The sequence below is a fragment of the Podarcis bocagei genome (assembly GCF_964188305.1).
Source record: "Podarcis bocagei genome assembly, chromosome: 16".
NCBI classification, from domain to species: Eukaryota; Metazoa; Chordata; class Lepidosauria; order Squamata; family Lacertidae; genus Podarcis; species Podarcis bocagei.
This window is the reverse complement of record NC_138142.1, coordinates 25,920,513-25,932,936: the sequence shown is the minus strand read 5'-3', so window position 1 is coordinate 25,932,936 and position 12,424 is coordinate 25,920,513. Positions and strand designations below refer to the sequence as shown.

Below are 12,424 nucleotides of genomic sequence, written 5' to 3'. Positions count from 1 at the left end.
TAACGAGTCTCCTTTGGCAACAACTAAGTTGAACTGAACCCTTTATAAATGGGGCATCACTAGTTGAAAACCATTATGTACATTTTGTTCCCTCCTGATCAGCAGTTTCAATGGGTAAAACTCAGAATAGAACCAAAAAATCCATACTTTTAAAGCAAGGTGTGCTAGGAAGAACGAAGACTGGGATCCATTTTAGACTGGCTAGCTAAAGGCTGGCTGGGAAAGATGCCTTGACTCCAGTGCTGCACAGCTGTGGGAACAAGCCCTCCTTGAGATGACCATGGACTCCCTCCATGCAGAATGAACGTGTAAATACGTGAATAAGTCAGAACAGGACCTAACAAACCTCAGACCACATTTTTTGGCTTTTTTCAAATTAATTCTGACCATCTCTGGAAGACCTTTCATAGAAGTCCATTGAAGTACGAAGCACAAATACCTTCTTTGGCATTTTTCATTGACCTTGACATTAGGAATTAATACAGAACCAGACATCTCTGGAACAGGAAGGCTCAGCCCTGTTTTCTTACCACACAATCCCATCCTGCCATGTTAAGCTGCCTACAGTTCAGAAACTTCAGCTGGTGCAGAATTCAGCAGCCAGGTTGCCCACCGTGGTTTGGGTATATAATGCCAATCCTGGTGTGACTGCATTGGCTGCCAATTTGTTTCTGGGCCCAAGCCCAGAACTGTTGTGGCTCCCCGTTTGTGGAATGCTCTCCCCCAGGAGACCCACCTGGCGCCTTTCGTTTCATATTGTCAGGTGCCTTTGGCTAATTAACCAATAGACGGCCTTTTAAACTGTGTGTAGCCACAGGTTATTGACATTGTTTGTTGTTATTCTTTGTATTGTTATAGATTTGGGGGGAGACCACCCTAAACCTTAGAAATTAGTAAGTGGTAGGATTTTGATTATTATTTGGAGCAGGCATAGGCAAACTCCGGCCCTCCAGATGTTTGGGACTACAATTCCCATCCTCCCTGATCACTGCTCCTGTTAGCTAGGGATATGGGAATTGTAGTCCCAAACATCTGGAGGGCCGGAGTTTGCCTATACCTGATTTGGAGTATTGAAGGGAAGATTGGAGGCCAGCGGAAAAAACACTTTCCAAGTCAGTGCCTCAATTGGATAGAGGCCTTAACTTGACAAAAGGGGTTGTTGGCACATATGCGAGGAATCCTTGGGCCTGAGCAGAAAGAGGTTGTCAGACTCATGGCAATGGGGGGGGGGGTTGAGTTTTCAGGAAAAGAGTGTCTTTAGAGCAGTGTTTCCCAAGCTTGGGTCTCCAACTGTTCTTAAACTACAATTCTCATCATCCCATCCTACTGGTTTGGCAGAGAGGCGGTACCCAACTTTTGTAGCAGTATTCATAAAGATAAAAATAAATACCCGGAGGCAGCACAAACCACCCCCACCCCTCCATAGCAAACATTTCATGACCTTTACATTAAAGTATCACCCCAAATTCTCCACAAACAACAAACATTTCAAAAACATTTCAAAGAACTTACGGATGCTTCCAAATAGTGCAACCCCTCCATGAAGAAAGATGATTCCTTTCCTGTTCCCAGCAGGTGATGTCTTGGGCCAGTACAGCCTCACAGGCACCCCATCAAAAACCAGGTCCCTTGTGATCATTTTTGGGTCCTTCACTTCTGGAATTAATAGGTTTAGGATCCTGAGTGTGGTATATCTATGGCAGATGCCCAGTTTTTCCAGAATTCCTCCCTGTTTAAACCAAAACATTTAGCATTTTAAATCAGCATTAGATATATGTATTGCATATATGTATTGCCTATGGAACAGAAACCGTGCATGGGAGATGACTGTGCTGTTTATCCTTTCCTTCCTCTTGGGATGGAAACTTATTCTCTTTGAGCAGCCCAGAAGTGAAGCCCCTGCCCACTCCCCTTTCCTAGTACGCTTCCTGTTATTTCAAACCTTAAGATGCAACACAAATTGGGGGTATTCAGTGCTAGTACTACTCAGGATAAATCCACTGGAGTGCATAAGAACCTAAGCAGTGTAGGAGTACAAATATCCAGAGTGTGGGGATCAGATGGGATTACTATGAGGAATTATAAAATATGCATCAAGCCATTGTGTCAGCTGTGAAAGCATGGTGTTGATTGGGTTTAATTCATTGACAGTAATTTCCGATCAAATCCCACAACCCTCTGCATCTCTGGCCATTTCCTCTACTGTCCATTTCTCTCTGCTTGCGTACACAGCCCAGCTGCCCGTTGCTTTGCCAGGCATCGCAGCGGGAAACTCCCTTATCCCAGCGCCGCTTCCCGCTGCTGTCCTGGATTGATGATGTCCCTTAAATTTCCCAGGTTTCCAAAGAAGCAGCTCCTCTCCCTCCCTCCCTGCCAGCCAGGGAGGAGGGCGGCTCCAGCTGTGTTGCCTGGCTCCGTTGCTCACCCAGTAAGGAGTCTAAGAACGACTGTGGGATGGAGCTTGCATGCCTTGTGCCGATCAAATCGGCCGCGTTGCCTGGGGACTCGCACTTGCTCAGCGCTTCCCAGCGGAGAGGTGACAGTGTGGTAATATTGAGGCTTGGAAGTGAGCAATAGCCCTGACGGAGCTGGTCTGGGGAAAGGAGAAAGGTCTGCTTATGGAAAGTAACTGCAGGACTTACCAAGCAACAGTCAGCGGGACACAATGAGAAGCAAGGAAAGGTTATGTTGGGATCCACCTCTGAATTACCTGATGCAATTTGCCAGGAAGGCCAGTGGGTGGCAGCACATTACAAGAGACAGTCAGGGGGGCGGAATGAGAAGCAAGGAAAGGGAAAGGTTGGGGGCCACCAGGGGGCACATTGGAAGATGGCTGACAATAACATCTCTCCGACCCACACGAGGCAATTAAGAGGCTGATATGGGAGTATGCAGCTTCCCTTGCCCCCCCAAGGGAATGGGGGGGACTGCCTTGCCAGCTGTGCCCATAATTCACCCCCGGATTCGAAAGAAGGGGGTGAACGGGCACTTTGGCACAAAGCCCTCGGGTGGGGCCGCTCTCCCGGACACTGTCTCTGATCGCGCACTGGTTTGCATTACTTTGAAATATATAATTCGATAAAGAAGCAAATGCACATACTTCATGTGAAGATCGGGTGTAAAGACTGCTGATTAATGGGATCTCTGTGTGAGGAGCGACGGGCTGGACAATAAATCAAGTGAAGACTCATCATTAAAAGACTGATATGTCGGACTGAAATGGAAAGGGGGGGGGAGGAAAAAACTTTTTTGGTCTTATGTGAGTACCCAATCATCCTCCCTCCCAGAGAGTAAGATTCGTTGTAAATTAATAATCACAAACTGGAGATTAAAAGCTGTGTGGAAATGAATTATTGATCAAAGAGAGGCTGGTGGGAATATCGGGAATGGAAGGAAAGCTTTGTGACGCAGTTTCAAATGGAGATTCGTCAAGTCGGCTTGCCCACAGGAGGATGGGGGGGGACCGTGGTCATCGGAATGTGAATGTATGGTTATCGGAATGTGAATTTGACCCGGCAGAGCCCCCTGAGATACAGATTCGCAGGCCGGTGGAAATCACAGACAGACTGTATGAATGTTTTTTATGGAGGTGTGGAAATGGTGGCTGTCCTTTATGTGATATGGCTCCTGGAGAGTGTAAAATCCACACAGGATATGTTTGTTTTCAACCCGCTTGTGAAGATTATCAGAGTTCACAAAGAAAGGAATATATGATTACAATAAGAAGATGAGGAAAATAATAAGGAGACTATCTGGACAGAACTGGATAGCACTGTGAAATCAAAGCAGCAGCAAGAGCGATGTTTGGATCCCTTTCGGAGCGCGAAGTATGGGTACCCCCAATAAAATTTTAAAAATTTGGCTGTATAATTTGAAACTAATGTGATTTGGAATTGGCCTTGTGCCGATTAAATCGGCCGCGTTGCCTGGGGACTCGCCATTGCTCAGCGCTTCCCAGCGGAGAGGTGACAGTGTGGTAATATTGAGGCTTGGAAGTGAGCAATAGCCCTGACGGAGCTGGTCTGGGGAAAGGAGAAAGGTCTGCTTATGGAAAGTAACTGCAGCACTTACAAAGCAACGGTCAGCGGGACACAAGGAGAAGCAAGGAAAGGTTATGTTGGGATCCACCTCTGAATTACCTGATGCAATTTGCCAGGAAGGCCAGTGGGTGGCAGCACATTACAAGAGACCGAAGCAAAATTACTGAAACATGAAAAGAGGGTGCCGCGATTGTTTGCAAGGGCAAACAATGGTTAATAAGCATCCATAGCTATTGCCTCCAGGAATTTCTCTATTTCTCGTTGGAAGCTATTCAACTTGGCAGCCATCACTGCCTCTTGTGAGAGTGACTTCAATGGATTGAACATATTATGTGTGAAGAAGTCCTTTCTTCTATCTGTCCTGAATCTTCCAACATTCAGCTTCATTGGGTTGTCTACAAGTTCTACTGTTGTGAGAGACGGAGGAAAACCTTTCTCTCTCTATTTCCTCCATAATCTTAAGCATTTCTATCACGTCACCTCTTACTTGCCTTTTCTCTAAACTATTTCAAATGTTGCAGCCCTTTTTATAGAGGTGTCGCTTCATCCCTGTAATATATGTAAAATGAACTTACCAGTACAAATCCATACCCCACTAAGAGATTTAAAATTATCAATGATGTAGGACGGCCCATTACTCGAGGCAGGTGGGTCCTGGCAAGAGTATAAGAAACTCCCCATACCAACAGCAAGAGATGAATGAAGATGGTCATATATAATATCAGCATCCACAGAGTTCCACCAAATGCCATTTCCCTTCAACTCAGAGGCACAGAGACAAGGACTTCGCCTTAGCCAATGCTGGTGGCTTTTATACAATAACACTCCGTGTCACCTGCAAGAGAACATCCTCGGCCAACCCACTTAATCTCTCAGCTGAGAATAAAACAAATTGTTTAGGAATGTGGTGATATAGTGCAGGCTAACCATAGACTGGCTTAACAGCTTATCTTTAGAATGACTCGTGATTAGAATGCCCGAAAACAGGTTGGCTGACAGCTGAAATGGACGCATGCTTCAGCAAATATAGAGCTTGCTTAAGCCTAAGGGTTGTCAGTATGTGGCTTTATTGCTTGAGTCAATGTGTAAAAGCATAGGAACACTGACCAAAGGAGGAGGAAAGAAATTAGGAGGAATGGTCATCAAATTCAGAGTAATGGGAGATGTCAACAAAGGGGGGGATTTAGTATTTTAATTGGGCGGATGTGATAGGCTGTAAACCCTGCACATACCCAGCCAATGGGGAAACAGGAGGGAACCTGCCTCGGGTATAAGGGATATAAGCTTTGGTCTTACTATTTTTGGGTGTGTCTGCTTTTGTTTCTTTTAAAATTAATATTTATTACTTTTCCAACAATTTAAACACTACAAAAACAATACAATACAATACAATACAATACAGTACAAAAACACTACATAACATAAACACATTAAACACATTAAACTAACAAAACAAAACAAAAACAGTTTAAAGTAAATCAAACAACTTCAATATCTTATCTTTCATTCACTTATTTCCACGACCTCCTCACACCTCCCTTTTTGTATTCCACTTCTGTTAATGTGTCTGCTTTTGGACACCTGATGTTGCAAGTACGTTATTTTGTAATCGATAAACTCTCTGCTGCTTCATCAATTTTGTTCAGATTTTGAGTCTCACACCCACTTCTAACATTTCTCACACAGGGTGTGGGTGCATGTTCGTTGGTGTGAATTTGCCTAAACTCCCGTCAAGTGCCAATCAATGTCCCTGTAGTCATTATTAGCACTAACTCAGGTTTCCAGACCATTTCCAAATTCAACTCCTTGCATAACTGTTGCAGTAATCCAAATGGAAAGTAATCAGTGTTGATTTGTCCTCAAGATAATGCTGCAGGCCAGCACCTAATGACATGACACCATAGGGTGGAGGTGATGGGGTCAAGGAAGGAAAGCCAACATTCCTGTGGTGTTGCGTTTGCAAAGTAAAGGAAGGATTGAACTCTGATTAATAAGAATACACACAGTGGCTTGAACCAGCAAGACTCTGGGAAGGGTACGTATAATCCCCCCCCCCCCGCGGCCCAGGTAGTTTTATTCACAAAAAAGCTTTTTACAGAGTGTTCCTAAGAACCAATCAGATTTCTTCTGAGCATTTCCACAAACCTATGTTGGGACAAAGTTAAATCAAAAGAAATTCTTTTAACTACAAAGACTACTACTCTGAGCATGCATACCTAATCTGAGAGTAAATAAAAGAGGACTAGAGAAACTCCGGAGATCACAAACAGGAGTAAGACAGAGAGGATGGAAGGATGGCAAGGAGATAGGCATCATTATCACCTTCCTGTGAAACTATTTCCAGGCCCTAAGATTAACATCCCAATATTAATATATAAGAAACTACTTCAAAGGAACTTGCCCACTGTCTTTATGGCCCAGGATGCCTGCCTGGCAAAGCAACTGCTGTGTACGTGACATGTGAGGAAGAGAGGAATTGAACAGGGATGCAGGGGTGTAGATTGATCAAGAATGATATCAAAATAGTTTAAACCCAGTCAACGCAATGCTTTCATTGCTGACGCAGATGGCTTACTCTATATCTGTTATAATTCCTCATAGCAATCCTACCTGATCACTACATCTCTGGATATTTGCATTCCTACATCTCACCATTTTTTTTTATTTTTTATTTTATTGTGTACAGAGAAGCTTAAGAGAGGAGAGGCATTGTGTCCTCATAATCTTCCTGCATGTGTTTCTTTATCAGACATTCCTGAAGCAGGGCGTGGAAAAAATGTAGTGCAGAGAGAGAACAAGGAAGGGATACATTGTAAAAAACAAGATGTTCCAATTAAGACAACAATGATTAGCAACCCATACATGAGCTGGGTTCGAAACCACCCAGTCTGTGATAACCAAGACCACAGAGTGTCCCATCAGGAAGGAAGAACATCCTGTGTGATGTTGTGTGCTAGTGCTCTCAATTGATCAATTTGAGTTTGCACATGGTAACTATCATCAGTCAAATTAAAACAGCAAAGATTAGACACAACTTGACATCCTAGATGCTGGTGTAGCAAGAGATAGTCTTACAGAAGCTTTCAGTGTAATAACAGCTTCTCTTAAAATCTTCTGTTCTTGATTTAAAAGAGCTAAAGCACGTGAGGTATGATTTATAGATTTTGTCAAAGAACAGGCCAGGTGAGCACCCATGCAAGCATTGTATATAGCCAAAGCAGGGACTCCCACTAAGGAAGAAGCCAAGGAAATATACTCTGCTTTGGAAAAAAAACCTGTAGATTGGAGTCACACATGTTAGTTAATCTTTCAGCATGAGGTTGAGGGCGCTTTTGAATGCTGCTGCCTGTTTTTTTCAAAAATTGAGCGACTAGGCATAACTAACGTCAATCGGCTAAGGCAGCATTGAGCATCAGATAAATTGGCAGAAATGTAGTTATAACTTCTTTGATTACATGTAAAAAACCAGCCATCTGGTAAGTGCACATGAGCATAATTAAAAGTAATCTGCTGAACACGTGAACAATTCCAAGTTGGCCTTCCTGTGTTCAGACAGCGAGTTGCTTCCTTACTGCAATTCACAATCTGAGCACAAGAGGTGTCTGGCGGTGCTGCAACTCTAGGTGTGTATTGTATCCAGGGGTATCTTTTGTGTTACCTTTCCCCAACTAATGATACCTTTAGAAATCCATTTAGAAAACCACTTTCCCATGTGTGTGGCATGTGGCATGTGAAAGGCTGTGTACAAACTGGGATTATACAATGTCCTAAGGCAGTTTCACTCAGACAAAAATGAGAGACATTAGCAACTGCAGCTAAATGCATCCACATATTATAGCTATGACTAGAAGAAGTGTCAGGAGGAAGATAGATACAGTGAGTACTAGGTATCAAGAAAACAAATAATATACATGTTAAAATCAGCATAGGGTTCATACGTGGCTGAGTAATTAGAGCTACTAAAAAGGTCTCTGATTCCGTTGGAACATCATAATGCTGAAATTGTGTCTTGGCATCAGAGGTCAAGGTCTTCAGCATTCCCCATGTCACCTCCGGGCATCCCTCAGCCTTTCAAGGATGAGGATGGGTGCAATGGACTTTCGCACGGGGCTGCTGAGCCTGTAGATGCGGAGTCAGGGTCATGGTCCTTGCAAAGTCTGGAAGGGGATTCTGCAGGCCTTGGTGCCAGCTCATGTCTTGGCCAATAGGGATGGATACAGCGACTTGGAATCCACACAGGACCTGAGAAAGTAAGAACAGTAGTGCACCCCTGCCCCTAGGTAAGCAAAGGAACAGGTTCCTCTCACTTCGGGTTGGGGAGCTGCTGGTACATCACTAGAGGGCATTCCAGAGGGCATTCCAGAGGTACCTCTTCCCTACAATGGCGATCCATAGGAGAAAATTTATTAGGAAAGGAAACAGTTAATTTAAGGTAAAGTTGACAGAAGTTAAAGCGCAGGAAGGACATCCATCAACAATATCCTTAGCTTGTGTCAGAGAAATGAAAAAATAGTTTAAAACCAGCTGTTTAGCTCCCTGGTGTAAAAATGCATGGCTGTCAATTGGATTAGAAAACAATGGACAGAAGGATTTCAGAGCAGAATCAGCATGTTGATTTCCTTCTGAAATTATATCCTTGAGCCCCCCTCCCCAAGACCTGCACTTCAGCACCCTCAGCATCAAAGAACATGAAGAAAAACTGCAGAAGGGACTTGGAAAAGATTTAAGAGCCTCGGACGGAAGATCTCCAGGTTGATGAACTGTATGGAATGGACGGAAATGACTGGCAGAATCCGAGACCAGGGAGAAGAGATGGTGGTAGAAGATTGGGAAAGTTTAAAGTTTATTTATAGAAATATTGTAAATTTAGTGAGTGTTAGAAAATTGTTGGAATGAAATTTTATGGCTTTAGCAGAAATGTTATAAGGAGTTAGGTATAAATAAGTATTTCAGTATTAATGGAAAATAAGGTACAAAATATGTGAAGATATTCATAATGATAAAAATAGAGAAAGATGGAAAGGAATTGCTGAAACAAGTAATAGAAGTGGAATACAAAAAGGGAGGTGAGAGGAGGTCGATGAAATAAGGGAATGAAAGATAGAGTAATGAAATGGTATGGTATATGTTTTTAAATTGCTGTTCTTTTGCTTTGTTTAGTTTAGTGTGTTAAGGTTGTGTTTTGTATTGTTTATTGTATTGTTTTTTCTTTTCTCTCTCTTTTTTTTCTTCTCTGCTCTATTTTGTCTTTTTCTTTCGCTTATTTTCTTCTTTTTTCTTTTCTCGTAAGTTTTAAAAGCAATAAAGATTATTTAAATATATATATATATATCCTTGAATTCTGTATGGGAGCAAAATGTGAGCAGCATAGAAAGGGATAGTTCTATGCATTAAGAGATATTTCAGTGTTGAGATCAAAGAGTAGATTAAAATCTAGCATAGGAGAAAGACAGGAATTAGCCAAATGTGATAAAAAGATATCCCACTTCACACAAAAATCACAAAATGCAGTGGAAGTGTAGGCTGGTCTCTGTCAGTTTTCTGATTAGCTGCAAAAAAAAAAAATGCTAGTTATTTTCAGAATCTTTATGCGTTAAAACACTCTAGAGGTGTTGAATAGGAACCTGTTTTTGGACAGAAACCAATTTTCAGGGTACCTGTTGAATTAAACTAGGCGTGAATCTTTAGGAGGGTTAAAATAAACTAACCCAAGTTAATCAGTAAATGCAAACAGATAGGAAAGAAAAGAACTCATTAGGGACTCCTGATCCTGTTTAGAAAAAAGCAAATAACAAGCAGCAATATCAAATCCAGTGTTAGGCAATTCAGAGTGTAGCCACTCTAAAATCACTATTCTGTCAGCAGTGTCTGGGGAAAAAGTAGTCCTGTAGGTGAAAGCATTGTATTAAAAGAATCATGCGTATGAAGTAACCCCCAAACTCTGCAACTGCTGTAAAGTAATGTCATTAGGAATTTTAAGTCAGGGAGGAAAGGAGAAAAAACAGTCTGCAAAAAGCGATTAAGAATGAGTCTCACTGTCTGAGGTGGAATCAGACCTGTGTGCTATGTCTTAATTGTATACACCACCATAGGGAACTGGAACGGAAAAGTAGCAAGTTCTGCTCTCATTAGATTCAAACCAGCACTGCCCTTAGCGGCATGGCGCAGATTTGTCACAGGAGACTGTGTGTTCAAAGCAACTGTGTTAGAAGCAATAGCTGGCTCTGCTAATTTAGCTTCAATAAAAGACTGACAAGCAGCTGGCACAACAGTCTTTGTTTTCCCATTTAAACTCAGGCTGGAAGGCCATCCATTGTGGCATTGCCTGTCTTTAGCAGGATGCACTGAAGGAGACAAAGCTGCTGCTAGGAGGGCAGATTTGTGAGTCTCGGTGTCAATATTCTGGCAAGGCTTACTCATTTGAGCAACATCTGTTTCTGGCTTCTGGTACATCGCTTTAAGAGCAGTCTTGCAATCAGCATTTTCATTTTCATAAGCCAATTGTTTCATTGAAACTTCAGAGGCGTCAAGGTTTGGAATTAAAGTACTGGCTGCTCCTAGCCCATCAAGAATACCATGCAAGCCATTTTCTGTCACACTTCGCTTCAATTTTTAAAAAACTGCAAAGGGCAATGATTCATGGGCTCTCTGTTCCTGTGCATTCTGAACAACAGGAGAGACTGCTAATAATGGTAAGGTGTCAGCTGTTTTTTCTTCACTGCTTCCTTCTGCTATATTTGGAATAGTCAATTTTTGCACTGTGGTCTGAGCCCCTTGCAGGCATTGGTCCACCAAAGAAGGTGGCATGGAATTTACATTCGACCCAGGCAAATCTTTGGCAAAGGAAGGTGCCAATGGAATTACCTTTGTCATGACCTCAGAGGAGAGAGGTTTGAAATCTAGAGGCTGAGATGGAGGTAACAATATTATGGCATTTTTAAAAGCAGCTAGGGGTTACAACAATGTGGGAGCATTCACAGAGACAGCTGGTGGCTGGAGCAAAGGGTTAGAGAGCCTTCCAGCTGCATCTCTACACAAATGCCAGGTGTGCAAGACTTGTAGAGATGCCTCAGGATGTCTATGGAGTGCATCTCCCAGCTCATTCCATTTGTTAATGTCATAAGTACCCCCCTCTGGAAACCAGGGGCAAAGTCTAGCAATCTCTAACAACATTTATTCTACTGGGGTGCTAAATGCTTATCATGCCCTTCCTGAGCTAGCAAAAAATAATAAATTATTGTTGGGTGTAGTGAAGGGTTAACCTTTTGTGTCTCGAGCCTGAGAGGAGGCGCGTACAAGGGAAGTACGCCAGGACGTGACGAAAGCAGCTTGGAATGCTGTGAGCTGAGTGAAAATCGAAAGCAGGTTGTTGCGTCGCTGCACTGAGAGAGAAGGACGCAGAGAAAATGCAGCTCCACTCTGATGGCTGTTATGCATTGTAAATATGCTATTTTGTTCCCAATAAAGAGATATTAGGATAGAAGAAACGTTTGGTCTTATTTACTGCGCTTTCGACACACAGATGCTGTGTAATTCTGCTAATTGCTTTACGACCGCTCCAAAGCCACACTGCGTAAACAGAAGCTGTAGAGGCCCGCAGGGGAAGCGTGGCTGGGCGCCAAACAATAAAGCAATAAATCTATCGGAAGAATTATTCCTATGCTTTTCCTGCACATGTGAAAACTTGCTTCTCATGATCTCACCTGAAGGGTAATAGGCGCGCGTCTTTGGGGCTCATTCCCAGCAAATGAGATCCTAAGTCCAAGAATCGTTTTGCAGGAGATGATCCACCGCGACTGAGGGATAGCAGGTTGCTAGCTCCGAGGAGAGTCCAATCATGGGGGTTTCCTTTTGCTGAGGTTTCCTTTTGCTGTGCCTCAAATGCTGAGGTTTTCTTTTTAGCTTTGCCTCACATGCTGAGGTCCCGTCCCCCGTCCCCCCAAGCCTCACACGTTTCCCTTTTAGGTTTGCCTCACCTGGAGCACCACTTGAGGTGTTCTCAAAGTAAAGGAAGGATTGAACTCTGATTAATAAGAATACACAGAGGCTTGAACCAGCATGACTCTGGGAAAGGGTGCGTATAATAATCTCTGCATGCGTCCACCCCTCGGCCCAGGTCGTTTTATTCACAAAAGAACTTTTACAGAGTGTTCGTAAGAACCAATCAGATTTCCTCTGAGCATTTCAGCAAACCCCATATGGGGACAAAATTAATCTACCAAAACTAATTAAGCACACATATTTCTGGGGGAAACAAAACAGAACTACAAAGGAGTACATTTGGCAACCCCTGAGGTCATAAACAAGCAATATACATGATAAGGAGGATGGCCAGGAAGACAGCGATCATTATAACCTTCAGGTGAGATCTGTTTCCTGGCCAT

The 12,424-nt window shown here is 43.0% G+C and overlaps 1 protein-coding gene across 6 annotated transcripts in view; it reads right to left on the bottom strand.

The window, feature by feature from the left end:
• Positions 1-4,875, bottom strand: part of LOC308576323 (arylacetamide deacetylase-like 4) — a 61,090-nt gene extending 56,215 nt beyond the window's left edge. The window contains exons 1-2 of one of the 6 annotated variants that reach the window (XM_081175572.1): positions 4,616-4,875; positions 1,513-1,729 (exon numbers count right to left, since the gene is read on the bottom strand). In XM_081175572.1, coding sequence (XP_081031698.1) covers positions 1,513-1,729; positions 4,616-4,792 — 394 coding nt within the window. In that variant the 5' untranslated portion in view covers positions 4,793-4,875. Of the gene's footprint in view, positions 1-1,512; positions 1,730-4,615 lie in introns of those variants that run through there. The other 5 variants (XM_081175573.1, XM_081175569.1, XM_081175567.1 and 2 more) reach the window with 5 other exon arrangements.
• Between the last annotated feature and the right edge of the window lie 7,549 nt (positions 4,876-12,424).